This window comes from Harmonia axyridis, chromosome 2 (genome assembly GCF_914767665.1).
Source record: "Harmonia axyridis chromosome 2, icHarAxyr1.1, whole genome shotgun sequence".
Lineage (NCBI taxonomy): Eukaryota > Metazoa > Arthropoda > Insecta > Coleoptera > Coccinellidae > Harmonia > Harmonia axyridis.
The window spans coordinates 36192401-36214213 of NC_059502.1; the positions used below are offsets into that span (position 1 = coordinate 36192401).

The 21813-nt window shown below is 38.6% G+C and overlaps 1 protein-coding gene across 5 annotated transcripts in view; it reads right to left on the bottom strand.

Annotated features, from left to right (window-relative positions):
• LOC123673245 (tyramine beta-hydroxylase) overlaps positions 1 to 21813 on the bottom strand; it is a 63473-nt gene that overhangs the window by 888 nt on the left and 40772 nt on the right. For all 5 annotated transcript variants that reach the window (XM_045607717.1, XM_045607721.1, XM_045607719.1 and 2 more), the window contains 8 exons: positions 16844 to 17052; positions 13797 to 13943; positions 12267 to 12533; positions 11707 to 11904; positions 11564 to 11648; positions 11282 to 11448; positions 8512 to 8694; positions 5307 to 5494 (listed from right to left, as the gene is read on the bottom strand). In XM_045607717.1, the coding sequence (XP_045463673.1) occupies positions 5307 to 5494; positions 8512 to 8694; positions 11282 to 11448; positions 11564 to 11648; positions 11707 to 11904; positions 12267 to 12533; positions 13797 to 13943; positions 16844 to 17052 (1444 nt within the window). The remainder of the gene's footprint in view (positions 1 to 5306; positions 5495 to 8511; positions 8695 to 11281; positions 11449 to 11563; positions 11649 to 11706; positions 11905 to 12266; positions 12534 to 13796; positions 13944 to 16843; positions 17053 to 21813) is intronic.

The following is a 21813-nucleotide window of genomic DNA, read 5'->3' on the forward strand; positions in this document are numbered from 1 at the left end:
AGCTGTTCCCGAGACCGACGAAAAATTACCTGCAACGTCCCAAGTGACCAGCGACCCTGAGAATCGATTAGAAAAATTATCATCTTCTTCACACATTTTTAATGGGTTGGAAATAAACTGAATAAGTGTTTTCATCCCGTTCTTTTATTTCCCTAAATTGTCCTTGGCCGTGAACTACTTCAGTCACAGTATAAGGGCCACAACCCAGAAATTGGTGACCCCGACGTGATTTGAAGAAGAAGTCAATCCCGAAGAAAAATTTCACAAGAAGCCCAGGTATCAAGAGACGCAGTCCGGATGCCAGAATTTGCCGCCACCGATCCCGAGTTATGGTTCGCTATGGTTGAAGGAAGTTTCCACAGCGCGGGGGTGACGCAGGATCGGACTAAGTTTGGTTATGTCGTGGGTGCCCTACCAGCCAAATATGCAACGGAGGTGAATGACATCATCATGAATCCACCTACCGAGGAGGTCTACTACAAGTTGAGGACGGAGCTGATTAGACGTCTGTGTTCCACTCAAGAGGAGAAGACCCGACGCCTCCTGGAGCGAGAAGAAATGGGAGACCGTAAGCCCTCGCAGTTTCTTCGCCATTTACAGGGCATTGCTGATCCAGCGGTTCCGGAGAGCCTAATGAAATCGCTATGGATGAATCATCTGCCCAGGAGTGTCCAGGTATCGTTAGCCATCGTGAAAGACAGCAGTCTCCAAGAGTTAGCCGTCTACGCAGACCACATCATGGAAGAATTCCGACCTCCCGTACAACTGGTGAATGAGACAACTAGCATAGAAGCCATCATCAGAGCTAAACAAGCACAGCTCACACTCGGTCTCAACCAGGAGATAGCGACCTTGAGAGCTGAACTGGCAGCCCACACAGATCGTACCCGGAGAGACAGGAGCCGAGACTGTTCCCAGCACCGTCCAAGAAACCATAGTCGAGGCCGACAGCCAATCGACGGCAAGTGCTGGTATCATTGGAGATTTGGAGCCAGGTCCACTAGATGCAGACAGCCCTGCATCTACACCTCGGGAAACGAGGGGGGCCTTCACTAGAGGCGTTCACGCGTTTCACTTCACGCGCCTGTTCATCACCGATAGGGTCTCCAAGCTACAGTTTCTGGTCGACACTGGAGCAGATCTGTGCGTCTTCCCACGAAGTGCAGTCAACAGTGGGAGAGAAGTCGGACTACGTCCTATCAGCAGCCAATGGGACACCCATCGGCCATCGCAACGTATGGTACAACCACACTCACACTAAACTTAGGACTACGCCGAGATTTCACCTGGAGGTTTGTCATAGCAGATGTATCCAAACCCATAATCGGTGTCGACTTCCTGAGCTTCTACAACCTACTCGTGGACGTAAGAAACCAAAGACTTTTGGACGGAACCACCCAACTCACTACTCGAGGAGAAGTGACTGAGTGCAACATCCCAGAAGTCAAGACAGTCAACGGATCTTCCAGGTACCATGAATTGATAAAATCTTTCCCAGAAATTACCCGACCAGAAGGAGCTCCCGGACGTATGACACATCAGACCAGACATTACATCAAAACGACCAATGGACCACCAGTTGCATCGAGACCACGGCGCTTGGCACCAGAGAAATTTAAGGCGGCCAAAGAAGAGTTCGAAGCCATGCTCCGGCTAGGAATCGCCCGTCCGTCCAAGAGTCCATGGTCGTCCCTGCTGCACCTCGCACCGAACAAGGGTTCAGAAGAATGGAGACCGTGCGGAGATTACCGAGCCTTGAACGCCCGGACTATCCCTGACCAATATCCTGTGAGGCACATACAGGACTATGCTCACATCCTCCATGGGAAGAAGATCTTCTCTACCCTCGATCTTGTGCGAGCGTACAAACATATTCCTCTAGCCGAAGAAGACATATCTAAGACCGCCATCACGACTCCATTTGGGTTATTCGAGTTCCCATTCATGACTTTTGGACTCAGAGACGCTGCTCAGACCTTCCAGAGATTTATCGATGTGTTCTACGAGGACTAGACTTCTGCTTCAGCTACATCGATGACGTGCTGATCGCCTCATCGTTCGAAGAGGAGTATATGGAACATCTTCGCACCATATTCGAGAAATTCCGAGAAAACTCCATCGTCCTCAATCCAGCAAAGTGTAGTTTCGGACAACAAGAAGTGAAGTTCCTAGGCTACCTCGTCTCTGCTGAAGGTACGAAACCACTGTCCAAGACATCCTGGAGTACAGCCAACCGTCAAACCGCCAAAGACCTTCGAAGATTTTTGGGTATGTAAAACTTCTATCGTCGTTTCATCACAGACATTGGCCCGCTCAACGATCTACTAGTTCCAACGTTGAAAGGAAAAGCGAAAATCCAGTGGACCCCAGAAGCGACTACATCCTTTTCAGAAGGGAACATTGCTGGCGCACCCCAAGGATGGTGCACCTTTAGCCCTGGTGACCGACGCATCATACATAGCAGATGGATCGACCCTTCAGCAAATGGTCAACAGCGAATGGCAACCACTGGCATTCTTTTCAAAGAAGCTGTCACCACCAGAAACTCGATATGGAGCCTATGACCGAGAACTACTAGCCATCTACCTAGCCATCAAACATTTCAAACACATGGTAGAAGCCCGAAATTTCACGATCTTCACGGATCACAAACCCCTAATATTTGCCTTTAAGCAGAACCTAGAGAAGTGCTCGCCCAGACAGTTCAGACATCTGGACTACATCTCCCAGTTCTCCACCGATATACGCTACGTCCAAGGAGATCAGAACGTCGTCGCCGATGCTCTTTCAAGAGTGGACGAAATTACTCCCACCATGGACTATGCAGCATTTGCCAGATCACAAGAGGACGACAACGAGCTACGGAGATATCTGCAAGGCGATACAGGTTTGCTGATCCGGAAGATGAAGCCGCATGGATCAACCACCTTGGTGTACTGCGATACGTCGACCCCCCAAGCACGTCCATTCCTGACGAAGCCATCCCGGAAAGTAGCATTCACCACAATCCACAGATTGGCACACCCTGGTACCAATGCGACTACAAAGATGGCGAAGCAACGTTTCGTTTGGCCTTCAGTTAACGCATATTGCAGGAAATGGTCCCGCACCTGCTTAGAATGTCAGCGATCCAAGGTTACTCGGCACGTAATCACTCCACCAGGGACATTCACACCACCGGTACGTCGATTTGATCATATACACATAGACATTATCACCATGCCGTACGCCGAGGGTTACCGATACTGCCTCACCTGTGTCGACCGATTTACCAGATGGCCTGAAGCAATTCCCCTGCAGAACCAGGAAGCATCCACCATCGCTAAGGAGTTTTACACGAATTGGATAGCGAGGTTCGGCACTCCACTCTGGATCACCACAGATCAAGGGAGATAATTCGAATCAAGCCTGTTCAACGAGCTATGTAAGTTGACTGGCACAAACCACATCTGAACCATCGCCTACCACTCAGCAGCGAACGGTATGGTATCAATCAAATCCCACAGCAACGACCGTTGGACCGAAACGCTTCCCAGTGTCCTTCTGGGAATGAGAGCAGCCTGGCGGGAAGACATAAAAGCAACCGCTGCAGAAATGGTATACGGAGAGCCATTTAGATTGCCCGGAGAATTCCTATCTACAAGTATGGATACAGTGCAGACACAGCCGACTTCGTAGTGGATCTGAGGCAACAAATAAGAAGAATTAGACCAATCAACGCCAACCACCACGGAGAACGACCCAGCTTCGTGTTCAAGGAATTGGAAACGTCACCATTCGTTTTCGTCCGACATGAGGGCCCCAAATTAGGCCTGCAGAAGCCCTACGACGGACCATACGAAGTTTTGAGAAGAGCTCCAAAACATTTCGTAATCAAGATCAACGACAAGGAAACGACGGTGACAATCGACCGATTAAAACCAGCCTACATATTCGACAATTTTGAAAATGAAGAGCACGAGGAAGATAACAAAGAAGATCCAGTAGAAAACGAAGCCAATGATCAAGCAGTATCCCCGGAAACAAGAAAAACCAGATCCGTTAGGAAGGTACACTTTCCAAAGAAGTACCTAACAATGATTTCGTAACTTCGTTACTGGTGGGTGGCTGTGTAGGGAATCTATCGATTTCTTCGAAAATATTTTAAGTCCGAGAACTGAAGAATTCGGTGTACAAACTTAGGATTATCAAAGCCACACCCCTAAGGGATCCGTAGAAAGGCTTTGCTAACGGTCGAATGGAAAACAGCCTGAATGCCCATAAAACTCGGCATTTCAGGACGAATAAAAAAAATTGAGTTGAGACCAGTCACCAGTCTACAACTACAACATATGTTCAACATTTGCACCGTCAACGAGAAGATTAAAATTTTTCACAGCCGTTCCCGAGACGACGAAAAATTACCTGCAACGACCCAAGTGACCAGCGACCCTGAGAATCGATTATACAATTTATCATCTTCTCCACACATTTTTAGTGGGTTGGAAATAAATTTAAAAAGTGTTTTTATCCCGTTCTTTTATTTCCCTAAATTGTCCTTGACCGTGAACTACTTCAGTCACAGTATAAGGACCACAACCCACAAACACTTTGGTGTAATTCATTTTTGATATTTCAATAATGTTAAATTAGTAACAAAGAAAAATGATTCCAAAATTGAATAAGCTTAATTAGGTATAATAATCATAGAACTCCAATAGATATTCAGATCTGTTATTCTTTCAGTGATAGTTGTGAGTTGCGGTCTGCGCTAGTACTGCGGCTTGAATAAATTGGTCGCTTCGCTCTTCAACAATGGCATAGGTTAAAACTATTCAATTCTTATGTATGTGAGGAAATTATTTGCTATAATTAATTTCAAATGTGGACTTGTCCGGTTTTTATTAAATTATTTGGGCATTCGAATTGAGACGTGGTTGGATCCACATGAATTTTTCCTACATGAAGGGTACATATACGCATGCGCAAAGATGAATTTACCGGCGATACCTTAATATTTCACATTCAACTGTTCCTATTTCGAAGACATTTTTTATGGGTCGTCGGAATTTCAGCTTTTCCGGTAGTACAAATCTAGGTCTTTGATTTAATTTAATATGATTCGGGATGAGTAATAACTGGTTTAATAGAAATTCCAGTAAGCGAAGAATGTGGAAGCATTTGGTAGATATTTCTTTGGTTTATAAACGGGGTTGACGAATCCTTTTATGTACTTTACACAAGAAAAAATACTGTGCTGGAGTATTCTACTAGCTATACACCGTGTATTTGTGTACTTCATGTCTTAAAAATTATAGCTCACTCACTCATTCATATAGCGAAAATATGTCTGAAGAGCTTGATCTGAAATCGAACTCTTGCACACTTCCAGGGAACTGGCTGGGAAGTAGTGGACGTAATTTACACACATTTCATCACTAATGGAGAATCCTCCCAAAGTAATATTAACTCTATCTTCGGTGTTATAGTCGCATCTTGTGATTAATGCATCCCCCTGAAAAAAAAACAATCGGAACAGTTAAAATTTCCTCATTTAAATTTCAAAATTAGTTTGAGCAGTAGAACACTCATCTACCGCTCAGAGCTATTCTCGGAAACTGAAAGATTGATAAGGACCTGATAGATTATATTGTCAAACATTAATCAGGAAGTTGAACTCAACAGCTTAAAATGTTCGAAATATCAAGTTGAAATCAACATTCTTAGAATAATATACTGCTCTTAAATTGAATTGGTTATCATGAACGGAATAATTTTCTGGGGTGGCAAGCGCTAAAGGCTTGTTCGCATTAGGCGAGTATACTAGTCGAGTAGCGAGTGATTTAGTGACTAAACTAATCGCTACTGTCCAAAAATCGTTCGCACTTGGCTTTTAGTACAGTTTACAAGTGATTAGTGTTTTGCAACATGAACAGCAACAGCCCACAACGAATTAATGTAAACAAAGTGATTACGCTAATCGTATTGGATATTTTAGAAGAGGTGGATGAAAAAATTTGTGGTATTTGAAAAAAAAAAGCTATGGGTACGAGAATGGATAGAAAGAAGAGATAAACTAAGAGCTACTAATTGTCTTCTGAAAGAATTAGCATTGAAGGATCCCAAAGAATACTTCGATAGTTTGAGAATATCCGAAAATTGTGTGAATTTTCTGTTAATGAAAATACAGTCTCAAATTCAGCGTAAAGACACCCTTTTAAGAAGGGCTATTCCTGCAATCACCAAATTACAAATTTTCAATTTGATTTCCTTTTCACCAAATCCTGAAATATCCATTGATTTTTCAATATCTAAATATGCAGATTATTTCTTCTGTTTGTTTTTGTATTAGGTGGACTTAATGTTCCACAAACATTCATGTTCTAAATATTTATAAACGAATTTCTAAGTCGTATCTTCGCTACAGCGGAACATCATATTGGCGGCTATTGATAAAACTAATAAACTCTACTAAATTGACAAGTTCGCACTTGTTTAGTCCCAAGCCAGTGATCACGGCTCGTGGTGGGAGGTGCTACTTGCCCGTTGAAAATAAAATCAAATGGATCGAATCGACTAAATTACTTGCCTAACTACTCGACTAAATTTTCATTGTTCAGACACGTTTAGTTACTGAATCACTCGCTACTCACTAAAATACTCGCCTAATGCGAACCAGCCTTGAGGGTTTTGCTGGGACTTAGATTCAGAGAATCCTGCAGAAGGTACTTTAAGGGGGCAGGGTTAATGACATTGTCCGGAATGTAGGTAAGTGTCTAGATGTATCTGTTTCATTTTTGACCGTCTAGATTTTTAAGATGTTTGAAAACAAAAATTTCACCAGGCCGCCGCAGCACTACATTTTTCATTATCCGCTTCACTTCCTTACATTATCACAAAAGGGAGTGCATTACCTACATGCGTATCAAATTATTAAACTCGCTTCCTCTGGATATCTAGAAATTTAGAAAACTTGACCGAACTCATTTTCGAAAAAATTGTTTCAATATACAGACACATTATTTCTACTGCTATAATAATATTATTCTTGTTATATAATTTTTTCATACAATTTGAGGCTAAGGAAAATGCAAATTTCACACATGATATAGGTACTATACTAACTGACAAAAAACTGCAACACCCAGAAGGAGTTGTTTGAATAAAATTTTTTTTTTGGTGAAACATAGATAGTAGGTGAAGCAAGGAGTAAATGATTGAATTTGGAGAAAAAAATTTTGAAGGTTTTTTCATGTGAATAATTTTTGTTACTTAAATATTTTAGCGGTTTTTTTTAAATTTAAGAACAGACTAGCTGTTCGAGAACATCCCAGAGCACGTGTACGCGGAATTTATGGCCAGCTAAGTGAATTTGAAAGCGGTCGAATTATTGGTCTACGGGAGGCGGGGTTGTCAATTCGAGAAATCGCGTACCGTACGAACAGAAATCCAACTACTGTTATGAGATGTTGTCAAGCGTGGTTTGATAATGCCCAAAATCGAAGAAGAGTAGACACTGGACGTCGAAGCGGCACAAATGAAGTTCAAGACAAGACATCTAAGACTTATGACCATTAGAGTATTAGAGACCGATTTGTGACAACTGGTCATCCTGTAACTGTCCGAACGATTTACCCCCAGATAAGGTCTTCTGGACTGCAGCCTTATCGACCCCATTTTGTGTTACATCTGACGGTTGAACATCGCAGGCAATGATTGTAGTGGTGCGGAGAATGTCAACATTGGAATGTGGAATGGCATCAGGTAGTCTTTTCTGATGAATCTCGATTCTCCTTGTGTGCACATGATGGCCGAAGAAGAGTTAGACGATGTCGGGGAGAAGGACGTGAACCTCAGTTTGATGTTGAGCATCATGTACACCGGACAGTAGGCATTATGGTATGGGGTGCTATTGCATATGCAAATAGGTCACCTTCAGTCTTTATTAGAGAGAAATAGTGGAGTCATATGTTCTTCCTTACCTTAACCGGCTCGAGAATCCAATATTTCAGCAAGATAATGCCCGACCCCATGTTGCCAGAGTTACTTCAATCTTTTTCGAAGCTACCCATGTGAATCTTTTACCATGGCCGCCCAGATCCTCCGATATTTCGCCCATAGAGCATGTATGGGCATCATGGGTATAGAAGGCCTCACGGACTTTGGCGACTCTGAGACATGAAGTTCAGGTAGCTTGAGATAGTATCCCTCAAAAAGGAATATACCATCTCTTATTGCATCAATGCCGAGTCATTTGGGGGAGTGTATAAATAATCGCGGTGGACAAACACATCATAAACAAATTCAATAAGAAAAAATTGTAAATCCTTCGGTTTTTTTCTCCAAATTTCAATCATTTACTCCTTGCTATACTATCTATGTTCTACAAAAAAAAATTAAATTTAAACAGCTCCTTGTAGGTGTTGAAGTTTCTTTGTCAGTTAGTATATAATTAATTGTCGAAGTACAAAATTAACAGAATTCCAAAAGAAATAGCTGATAACTCAATCAAGTCTTTGATTATGTACTTACAGGAAGCACAGTCACGGGTGATTTTAGCCTTCTAATTTCTTGGAAATGAGTTGAATAGTGGTAGTCGTAATTTAAAGGAGGAAGTTCCCGTCCATTCCTGAAATGCCTTGTAGCAACTTTGATTCCGGTTAAATGAGTATGAAGTTGGGACCCAAAGATGGTTATTCCAGTTTGTGGAAGACCCTGAAAAGAATAACTTCTAACTACAAAAATATTAGAGCTATTTCACAATGTTTGAATAAATAATGCAATGAGCAATTTTGGATCCTGAAGCAAAAAGTATCAATCAACACCACTCCTCTCCCCAACAAAAAAAAAACACCTGCCCCGATGATAATTCGCAATTTTTGATTTATCTAGCGTTTTTGCTAATCGTTTCTTTCTAAATCGTTTCCACTGGGTTTCTTTTTTTTCGGACATTTTTAGCTATAATAAATTCCTGGATTTTTTCGACGTCGATGAACAATGCGTAAGTAATATATCTGATTCATCCATTCACAAGACACTGCTTTTGATCGATGAATGATTACCTATCACACCACAAGATACAAAGGGCGGTAAGGCATGTAAAGCTTCGAAAACTAAATGGATTGAAAACATATGTTCCGCTATCAGTAACTAGTTTCGAATGCAGAATCGTAGGAATTTTCCATATGTTGAATGTGTAAACAACTTCCATGTAATTCGTGTGGTTTTTCGTCTTTGTGAAATACATTCCATCCCTCATTCAATTAGGGTTATTACCCTAATGCTGCTTATATCAGGCGCGGATCCAGGCCCCACTTTTGGGGGGGTGGAACTTTTAGATACTCAAAATAGTGAAAATGTGGACCCCAGACACTTCCGCCATTTTGGGACGTCATTTTACCGATCATTAAAATGGGTTTTCACAAAATGTATTGAAGGTGAAATTTTTGCTTATCTTGAAATTATATGAGCCTTAGTATGTCAAATTCTAGAGGGCCGGGAAAATTTAAGAGGTACCCGGGCCATTTGGGGGGGAAACGTTCCCCCAGTTCCCCCCCTGGATCCGCGCCTGGCTTATATTGGTTGGGTTGCCATGTGATCTTTTATTGAACAGGCGGCTTAATAAAGATGGTTTGGAGATTTTTATTGAAGGGAATGTTGATAAATGCAGCAAAGCGGACCAACCTCATGTTGTTTTTAAGAATCAAGACTATATTTAAAAAAAAAGGGCGGCCACAAACTGGGCTAAATTGCCGCCCTTCGAAAAGAGGCGCCTGAAACATTCGCTTCACTGTTTCATCCCTAACGCCGGCCCGGGTTATCATTTTGGAATAACACAAAAAAAAATTTGAAATAAAGATATTTATGAGATGAAATGAATGAAATAAAACGCAGCATTCCATGAGAAAAAGGAATGATAAAATTAAAAAATAAATGTTCAAATTGGGTTCAAATAACATATATCTAATATAATATATTATAAAGATTAAAAATTCCATGAGCCATGCCAAAAAGAATCAGTTTCTTTACCTATTTATAGGTACCTTGATTCTCCTTGCTTTCCAATTTTCAAATCATAAAAAATATACACTCAGGTGCCAGAAAAAAGCAACAAGTTGATATTTAGTAAAATTTGTAGTCTCGTAGTTTTCTTATTTCGAACTCAATTTTCAAAATTTTTTCAAATATAAAATTATTAATTTCAACATGCATTTTCAATCTTTTGTTGAATTCTGTCATATGAGTCACTATAAAGGGTTAGTCCTTCAACTTTGGCTCTAAACTTGCGAGAATGCAGGTAAGAAGCTACAAGTTGAATTATGGACAGTGAAAAATTGGCTGCCAGCAGTTTGTAAAGCAGACCTTTGTGCCATACTTTATCAAACGCTTTGGCCACGTCCAAGATCACAGCCCATGTGACTTGTTTGAGATTAAATCTGTTCGTGATTTGTTCCACTACTCGGAGCACTTGTTGTACAGTGGAGTGTTGGTTTTGACAACTGAACTGTTCCAGCTGTATCTTCTTTTCGTCCGTTATTGTCTCCAATTTTTTAAGAATGACCGCTTCCGATATCTTCCCTATGAACGAGAGAAGACTGAGCGGGCGGTAGTTCTGCGGGAATTTAGCGTCTTTGCCGGCCTTGTGGAATAAAACCACGTGGGTTAATCCTTAGGAAAGGACCTTAGTCGTAGTATTGACTATATTCGTCCTTGCTACTAAGGCTTTCCGAAGGTGAAGGTTTCGCAACGACATTTACTGATTCCGTCCGGTCTTGGTGCCGTTTTCTCTTTGCTTGACATTATAGTGTTCTGGATTTCCTGAGCGGTTGCATTGATTCTTAGCTCTGAAATGTCGGATTTCATTAGCATTCAGGCCGTATTTAAATTCACCATTGCATGGTCTTTATGTAGATCACGTAGGGATGTGGTTTTGTTTATTCGACGGATTTACTTTGAATTCTTCCGTTTATAGAATTTTCGTTTGGTATTCAACTTTCGCAATATTTTTGAGGAAATTGTTAGATTCCCTACAGAGTTAAAAATGAGAAAACCATGAGATTTTTGCTGTTACATTTGCAGCTGTTTTTAAAACAACCAAAAAAAATTCTATTTGCGATGGGATTTTTGTGAACAATTTGTTTATGATACTGCAGATTAAGAAATATTCATCTATTTGACGTTGAGATGTAGAATAAATTTAGGTATATCAATTCATTTTGTTCAATCGTCCTTTCCTCAAAATTATTGAAACAGGTTCGTGACATGCAATTAAAATATATAGATGTTATTTTTTGTTCATTACCACTGCAGTACATTCGCTCACACAATAACCAAACAGAGGAAATTGGTTCAATTTCGGTGGTATTGCCATTTTATCGGTATATTCGAGACCCAGTTCCATTATTCCAGCATCCATGTCCTTAAGAACATCAGAAACATATAATCTTATTCCAGAACTGTCTATTATTCCTGAAATAAAGATAACATTATCGTTATAAGGGTTTTCATTCATTGCGATTCTTCTACAACTTCAAATGTTCACTAAACTAAAAATTAAAAATTGGTGGTGCATCTCCAAAAGTACCTGATATTAATTCTGGATTATTGTAATGAATTTCTAACATGATATATTGGTTGAAATCTGGACCACCAAGAGGTAAACTTGCTTCCTAAAAAAAGAGGAAAGTGTGAATTTCTGTTATTTGGAGAGTGAATGAACTCACTCACTTCAGGATAGGTGAAAGGACCTGCTCCCATTGCCCATGCGGCCAAGACCCTCTTGCAAACTTGAGTTCCTGCTGGCCGTTCAACAGAGAAGCACGATCCTTCGTATAGTGGAATTTGATCATTGGCTGGAGCAAGACAGTGGAATACTTCCATGTGATGAACAATACCTTCACTACTTTTTTGAATGTTTGCTTCAAACTAAAAGAAATCATGATCCAATGAATACTGTGAAAAAATTATTCAGGTACATAAGGTTCTAGTCATTACTCTGAAGAATATAAAATTTCAAATTTTATTTAATGGATATACGAGTCATTCTAATTTCCACTATTCAGTAAAGTATTGGAAATTGGAATAACTCGTCATTAATATCTTCTAAAAGACTTTCCACTGAACCTACCTAAACTACACATATTACAATGAAGGTACAATAGAATACCAACTGATGAAGATAAATAAGAAAAGATAAATTTAAATTAGTTTAGTGAAGAGTAAAAAGAGCATAAGAAACACTGCAGTATTCTGACAATCTAGTTTAATTGATGATCTTGCATATTCACCTGATATATGTGATGCTTGTTCTTGAATTTAGTAGGTAATTTACGTACGCTACACCAATAGGTGGTCTCATCAGCTGGAACTTTCACTTTATCCACCACAATATCGAAATTCTTCACAAAGGACGGCAGTTCTGATTCGTATAAGCTTTTCAAAAGGCTTACTCTTATCATTCCTCTCTTTTCCTTCGAGTGGTTGCTTACATTGAATCCTTCTACATTTGTTAATGGTCCTTCATCTCTCAGCCATACAATATGAGTTGTTCCTTCCTGAATGAAATGAGTTTTGCAGTATTAATATTTGTCGAAATATAATATGTCTCTAATTCTATCAATGATATGATAGATATGTTTTATTAGTATTGCACAATCTTTGAAAGCTGAGTATACATGAAAATATAATATAGTTATCAGTTAGGCATCAGCATGTGAACGTTTTATATTTCTTTTTATTATCTGAGTTTATAAGTTCAACCTAAACTCTTATTTGTATGAATAATAATATATAACATTGATGATGATCTTTAAAATATCTGGAAATTTTTCTAAAAAAAACTCTGTCAATGGAAGTGGGACACGGTTTTCCCTCCTAAAGAGTTAGCTCTCCACAATACCTTTTTTCGGTTTTGTAAGTTTGTAACACAAATATTTTCAGCCACTCCAAATAGCTTCTGGCAGAAAAACGACGTGAATTCAAGGAAGTAAAACACTAAATAAATAATGCAACTCAGATAGCCCTCCTATTGGAACAAATACAGAAAGCTATTAAAGACATAAAATCAAAAATATCTCCCGGACCTGGAGAGATACACCCAGAATTCATAAAATATGGACCCGAAAAACTGCAGATGAACGTCAAGAGAGATATTTTTGACGACATATATAGAAAACAATTGACAATATACATGGTATAAACAAATGGATGAAACAAGACGGAAGAAGGAATACCAAGACGTAGCTGGAGAGATGACGTCGAATCTGTTTCGACAGAAGGAGTTGCAAAGTGAGAACACCCTGTACCTCGAAAACAACGTGTTTGCGGCCCATTATCACAGGAATTTTTTTCTTAAAATTATCCAAGGAATCTCTCATTTTTCTTCATACCTACAATTTAGGTATATCTTGTATTTTTTTATATAACAATCAATCAGTCAATATATCATTCTTGTATTGTATTTATAGATGAGAAATATTTATATGGATATTTTTCAATTGAAATCATATGAATGTTTTGACTCAAATATATGCATCAAACTCTTTGAATATTGATCTTCAATCACAAAAGATCTTGTATATTAGTTGACCCAAACCAAATCCAGAAAAGGGGCTTATTCCTTTCAGGAAAAAATTTTCAGAATTTAATCTTGGTACACAAAATATGAAATATAACTTATTTGCACAAAAATAGCAAGAACTGTTCTCTTCAAAATTTCAGAAAGTAGTGATGATTTCGTTTGCCATGCTGTAAAGTGTACTTAAAATTATAGGGACAAGAAATAATCAAGAAAGAACGTAAAGAATTATTATTGTTACCTCAATGATGTAATCCTTATCATCACACGTATCGAATTTTCTACTGAATGTGAACTTCGAAACACTCTTAATATTCTTCTGTTGAAAGTGGTTACAATTTTGTTCATCGTCTAGGTGAAGAATTCCGTCATTATCAGCCCAAGTATCCTATAACCAAATAAGCAATTTGAAACTTATTATTATTGTATTATCATATATAAGAATATCTTCTCTATAACTGGAACCATAACGTTACTTGCAAAACTAAAAATCCAGGTTTTAATAATCTTTTATATTATACAGGGTGTTTCCTAAACATGCGGCAAAAATTCAGGGGGTTGTTCCTTGGACTATTCTAAGAATATTTTGTCCTTTGATGATTTTTGAAAAACCTATTTGTTTCGAAGATATAGGGGAAACAAAATTTCAGATAATAACATTTTATTATGAAAAATTACATGAAAATTCAACTCAACCTACAAAAACTGTTAAAAATGACCACCTCTAGCCAGCATACAAGCATCCAATCTTCTCCTCATTGACTGCCGAACCCTTTCAAAAACACCAGGATCATTTCTTATTAAGTTACACCCAGCAATGATCCGATTTCGCAAGTCTTCCACATTTTCTACTGGAGTGGTATAAACTAATGATTTTAGTCAAAAAACTGGCCGTTTTTAGTAATTGGAATGTTGTTAAACAAATTTAAAAATAAATTGTACCTACTTAGTAAACACAGTGCGGTACGCATTTTTATTTAAACTATTATTAATTTTAAAAATATGAAAAATGTTGTTCGCCCTGTATCTTCGAAACAAAGAGGTTTTTCAAAAATCATCCAAGGACAAAACATGCTTAAAATAGTCCAAGGAACAACCCCCTGAATTTTTGCCGCATGTTTAGGAAACACCCTGTATATTCATTGTTTCTTATTGAAGGCTCATGAATTTGAGACCAATAATTATCATAGGACAGGGCGTTTGTCTGGAAGGCCAAAGTAGATTATAATAGTACGAGGAAAATCATCTACAAAGTATAAGGGTTAGCCTTTGTGTGCATCACTGATAGTATGAAAACGTGCAGGCATTTGAGATTGTTTCAGATCTCACTTCTCTACGGTGTAATAGGCAAATTAGCCCATTAGGTTTTTCTCAGGAAGGTACAGGCAATGCCGAAATCAAAGTCAAAGACTCTTGTCCTCTTTAACAAACTACATCTCATCAGCATATCTTCCTAGTGACGAAATACAGTAAAAAGGACCCACCTCTTAAAATTTCAAAGTAAATACAATTTAATGGTACACGGATCATACTGCAAGTAAGAACATACTTCAGGTAACTTCTAATGAAAATAGGTTCATCAAGCTTCGAACGAGAAAATTGTAGGAGTTAGGACCAAGGTAGCTAAGCTCCTTGCATCCATTCAAGATCTTAGAGTTCATTAGAAATCTGGAACTGAAAGATAAGCAAGGAAGATCCTTCTTCTGATGGTGACTATCCTCTATTGATGTTGGCAATCACATGACTTTACTGACAACTACCTTGAATATTTGGGGGGAGGATCCTATAAGCTTGAAAGGGTATTTTGGAATCATTAATGTATGTTCGTTAATGACGGTGAAAACAGACTAGGGGTTCTGTAAATAAGGCTATTTGAAATTTTATAAAATGAATATTCTATGTTCCTTGTAGAATTTCATGTTGGACGCGCAACCAGAACCAGAAAGTACTTGAATCGAATTATGAAAAAAAAAAATGAGAATAGTACTAGCATTCTGGAATGGCACACTATCCAGCAAGTCTCTCTGTCAGAGCAGAGACTGGATTCAACCAGAGTCAGGAGCCTTTGAGCGCTTGTTCATTTATGCGCCTTTTGTATCCTAGGAGACCAGAAAACAGTATGGAGGTATATATGTGGCCTTCAAGGGTGCAATTGGTCCATGAGTAAACATCTATACATTTGTACCAATATATACAGGGTGGCCAAGAGATTGACGTCAAAAAGAAAAGAACAGGTCTCTCGTGTCATTGGCTATTCGAATCACCCCAAGTATGTTATGCGATTTTTCACGGTTTTCGAGTTATGAATTTTTTTTATGAACTTCGAGAATTTTCGACTTGACCATCTTAAAAAAGATATGAATAAAAAGTACAAGACTTTTCTGTGAAATTTTTTTTGTAACTTAATCTCCATGAACTGTACTCTTATACATAAAATAACCAGCTTCGTAACTTTGAAAAGAATTATGGAAATGTCGGTCTCAAGTGAAAAAGTTACGTGAGTTGGATTATGATCTGAATTTTCGAATCAAAATTAAAAATGTAAAAAGGCTAATTCACGGTTTCTTAGTATGCTTAAAAACTGCGCTCAACAGTCAGCTTTTAGAATCATTAATAAAAAATGATACTTAACACTAATAGTCTACTTTTGCTAGAATTAGCCTTCAAAGTCAACGAGGTGAAAACATGTTTCTGGTTATGCGATAACATGATAACATGGTAATCTGCACGAAGCCTCGCATTGCCCCATTTCCCTTCTACATGTAAATACAAATTTTCATCGCGATCAAATAACAAAATTTTGGAAAACTATATTTAAGGAACCCCTAGTCGGATTTTGCTCATTAACTAACTTAATTGTGAACCCATCTTGCAAATTTCAATTTCTAGATCCCTCCTTTCGGAAGTTATTAAGTATACGGCTGGACGAACGGTCATAATCAAATTTGAGAGCGGTTCGTCATCATTAAGTCGAAACTTATCGTTTGAGACCATCCCGGCTCAAAATTCGAAAATCACAGACATTGGGACGAAATTTTAAAGCCATCGGAAAATGAGCGCTAAAAAGTGCGAATATTTAAATGAGTGCTTTAGGCAGTTCTTATTGCGATTATTTCAAAACGATATTATATGTTCACGAGTACCTACAATCTATCATATATCTCCATAATTGACAGTTTTTGGATCCATAGTCATATGGACATTTCTGTTCATCCTACACTTTTCTATTGACACCCTTACTAGAAATTATGAAATAAAATATTTAATATTCTAGCAATAAGAACTTACCACAAAATTTACTGTATTCCAACCAGAAGTTAGGACACAATAATCTGCTGGAAATAGATCTCCTCTCTCGGAAAAACCAAGTGCAAACCACTGCAGATCCATACGCGGTAAATGAACCTCGAAAATGATACTTTTGGATGGATAATCCAAAACCCAGTGTAGCATTGTCTCACTTTTTGAATCCAGCGGGGCATGGAAGACTTTACTTTCTGGAAGAAGCCCACATTGATTACCTTTTTGATTTTTATTTATTTTATTGATGAGCAGAAAAAATGAGGCAAGGAAAACATATACTGTGAACTAATAATAAACTAAAACCAAATCAAGAAACATATCGAAATGTTGAGAGTTTGAAGGCAATGCAATGCAGTACTAGTAACAGTATAAGAGTTTCAATCCACAAATTGGTGACCCGTACGTGATTGAAAAAGAAGCGCGACGTGAAGCAAAGAAGAAACCCGAAAAAAAGTCACAAGAAACCCAGGTATCAAGAGTCGCCGTCCGGATGCCAGAATTTGTCGCCGCAGATCTTGAATTATGGTTCCCACAGAGCGATGGTGACATAAGACCGGACTAAGTTTGGCTAAATCGTGAGTGCCCTACCAACCAAATATGCAACTGTGGTGAAGGACATCATCATGAATACACCTACCGACGAGGCCAACTACAAGTTGGCCTCAGGACGGAGCTGATTCGATGTCTGTGTGTCACTCAAGAAGAGGAGACTCGACGCCTCCTGAAGCATGAAGAATTGGGAGAATCCGTAAGCCATCACAATTTCTTCGCCATTTACAGAATCTTGCAGATCCAACCGTCCTGGAGAGCCTGATGAAATCCTTATGGATGAACCGTCTGCCCAAGAGTGTCCAGGTGTCGTTGGTCATCGGTCAAGACAGCAGCCTCCAAGACTTAGCAGTGCACGCATACCACATCATGGAAGCTTTCCGACCTCCCGTCCAGATGGCCAGCATAGAGGCCTTCATCAGTGCTAAGTTAACACAGCTCACTCTAGGGCTTAACCAACAGATTGCAACCTTGAGCGCAGCTCATGTAGACCGATCCCGGCGAGACAGAAGCCGAGTCTGTTTCCATTACCGTCCAAAAAGCCATAGTCGAAGCCGACTGCTGGTATCATTGGAAATTAGGTATCAGGTTCGCTAGGTGCAGGCAGCCGTGCAACTACACCTCGGGAAACGAGAGGGGCCTTCACTAAGGGTGGCCAGTGATCTCAGCCTATCGATTACCCGTCTGTTTATCACGGATAGGGACTCCAAACCGCAGTTTTTGGCCGATACTGGAACTTGTCGACGGTAAAAGAGAGAAGTCCGACTACGTCTTGTCAGCAGTCAATGTAACCCCCATTGCCACATATGGCAAAACCACCCTCACTCTGAACTTAGGACTACGCTAGTTTTCACCTCAAGTCATAGCAGATGTCATCATCGGTGTCTACTTCCTGAGCTTCTACAACCGTTTAGCGGACATAAAAAACCGAAAACTTTTGGACGGAACAAACCAATTCACTACAAGAGGAGAAGTGGTTAAGTGCAACATCCCAGAAGTCAAGACAGCCAACGGATCCTTCAGGTACCATCAGTTATTAATGTCTTTCCTAGAAATAACCAGACCAGGAGGAGCTCCCGGACGAATCACACACAAGACTAGGCATTATACAGGGTGGTCACTTTTCCAATGGGATTGTATTGGTAACTTTCAAACCATAAGAGTTAGAAGGTCGGTCAAACGGAGAAAAAGTTGCATACATAGAAGCTTATCAAGCATTTCAAACAAATCGAGATTATCAGGGCCGGTTATTGAGATATCATAAGAAAAGTAAATTCTGTCATTCTGATTTTTCTTTTTTTCCCACTTTATTTCAAATATTATCAAAAAATGTTACAGGAATTTTTTATTCGACAGTAAATTGTTCTCAATTTGACGTAATCAGATTTCGTATCCAACGTTTCGTGCTCTCTGGGCCACCCTCAATCTCATTTTTTTCAATACGGACCTGCATATTTTATGACATTTTTCGAAATAACTTTTAACGCTGAATTCAACGATATGTCATACAATATCATTCAAAGTAGATTTTCAGGTGATTTTGACCCTTATCCAATTTTCTTTGGGTCGGATCTGTAGTGAATGCAATTTATCAAAAACTGTTGTTAATAAAATAGTCAATAGACGTGAATACAATAATTTTAAATTTGAATACCAAGCCTTGCAAAACTTATATTGTAATGATATCAAAATAAAGTTCGATTCTGTAATTTGTTTCAACGGAACAAATGACAAATCCAACAATAGTGATTTCTCGCGAGAAGATTGAGAATGTATTGGAAGGTATTCAAGAAGACGAAATAAGCAAATGTATAAGAAGTATGGGTTCCAGAACCGTTAAGTGCATTTTACAAAATGGTGGACATTTCGAACGCGTACAGGCTCTAAAGCCTCTGCGATTAATGTTTATGATAAAATAAACTACATTATTATTATTATCACTTACTTCATTCATTTTTTTTTACTTTCGAATAATCTTTCGATTTTTCTTTCATTATATGATAATTCGTTTAATTATTATGAATTGAAATATGTAAATAATTATTACTTGTTTCTTGCTTTGATTCTGATATGTTCCATTTAGTTCAAGATGGGTAAGTTGATTTTCTTATAGAAATGTAATGCATGTTGTTAATTAAACTAAAGGTACCTAAATGTAATACAGATCCGACCCAAAGAAATTTGGATAAGGGTCAAAATCACCTGAATATCAAGTTTGAATGACATTGTATGATATATCGTTGAATTTAACGTTAAAAGTTATTTTGAAAAGTGTCATAAAATATGCAGGTCCGTATTGAAAGAAATGAGGTTGAGGGTGGTCTAGAAAGTACGAAACGTTGGATACTAAATCTGACTACGTAAAATTGAGGATATTTTACTGTCCAATAAAAAATTCCTGTAACATTTTTTGATAATATTTGAAATAAAGATGGAAAAAAAGAAAAATCAAAATGACAGAATTTACTTTTCTTATGATATCTCAATAACCGGCCCTGATAATCTCGATTTGTTTGAACTGCTTGACAATAATAATAAATAAAATAAAATAATTTATTCGACCTTAGGTTTTGAATAAACAATAATCACAGAGACATATTATGTCTGTTCGTGATGATTCAACTTAGTACTAATCCTACAACCTAAAACAAAAATCATTCTAAATTTCTTAAATAATCTTCATTGCCAGGTTAAACGTCTTGATCGGGAGTAAAGTGTCACTGTCGGGAGTAATGTCTGTCACATCCGGTGTTATGTCTCTTCCATTTTCATCATTTTTCACTATCTCGTCTATGAGCTATTTATTATTCTGAAATTGACTTCTCTGCCTGTCTCGAATATCCACTGCTTTGTCTGCTTCTTGAAAGTACTAAAATTCTTTATTTTTCTGATGTTCTCTGGTAATGTTGCATATATTCGTGGAGCCAAGTATGCACCACTTCGCTGGCCAACTCTTTTAGAGGCTATGGAACTCTCAAACTGTGACGTCTTTTCTCTTGTTGAATAGGGATGGTTCCTCAAATTAACAGGAAGCTTTCCGCTGAAAATGTTTGTAAGAATTTCCATTGTGAATAATTGATAAGGTTCCAGCATTCCTGATAATTGATAGATCTCATGCTTCTATGAATGCAACTTTGTCTCCATTTGATCGACCTTCTAACTCTTATGGTTTAAAAGTTACCAATACAATCCCATTGAAAAAGTGGCCACCCTGTATGAAGACGACCCATCGACCACTAGTTGCATTGAGACCCTGACGCTTGGCTCCAGAGAAATTCAAAGCAGCCAGAGATTACCGAGCTTTGAAACCCCGGACTTTCCCCGACCAGTATCCTGTGGAGCACATTCAGAACCACGCGCACATTCTAAAATCAAAAAATAAAATTATCTCTACCCTCGATCTAGTGCGAGTGTACAACCAAATCCTCCAAGCCAAAGAAGATATGAAAAAGACAGCCATAACGACTCCATTTGGGTTATTCGAGTTTTCGTTCATGATGTTTGGACTCAGAAACGCTGCTCAGACCTTACAGAGATTCATCGATGAAGTTCTACGAGGACTAGACTTCTGCTTCAGCTACATCGATGACGTGCTGATCGCCTCATCGTCCGAAGAGGAGCATATGAACCTTTCCATCATATTCGATAGATTCTGAAAACCTGAGAAATCTGTCATTTTCATTTGTACCTCCAATGGAGGAACACCGTGTAAATATAGTCAATCAAAACTGATGTCTTCACAAATAAATTGCAATTTGAATGAAACACAGTAAATGGTACAACACATTCCAGACAATTTTTCTATGCGAATTACTCAGTTCAGTTCTTTGATAGCTACAGTATTGAAATTTTGTGACGAGAATGATACAACAAACCGAAAACAACGGGTAAGTGTATACCGATGAATAATGCGAAAATCACAGATGGAAAATAAGAGGTCGACATAGCGGATTGATAATGAAAAATAATAAACAACGGACATTGACGTGCTCGTAGTGCAATAGAAGTACTTATCTTGAAAGCGATAATAATCTCATAAACCGTAAAAGGGTCCGATTTTACTGCCGTGTGGATTTCGAAGAAAGTAAAATGATTATTGGTTCATTTTATAGAAAAATTTTCGTTTTCTTCGTCTTTGCGAGAATTCTGCAATTTTATAATTCGGAAATCTTGGGGAGGAGGGGTTATTCCCCTCAGTATCCCCCTATTTCTACGCCCTTGCAGACCGCAGTATCCAAGTTTAGAACGTATTAAACTGAAATATACTCACTGAATAGCTGTTATACAGGGTGTTTCCTAAACATGCGGCAAAAATTCAGGGGGTTGTTCCTTGGACTATTTTAAGCATGTTTTGTCCTTGGATGATTTTTGAAAAACCTCTTTTTTTTTTTTTTTTTTGAAAGGGT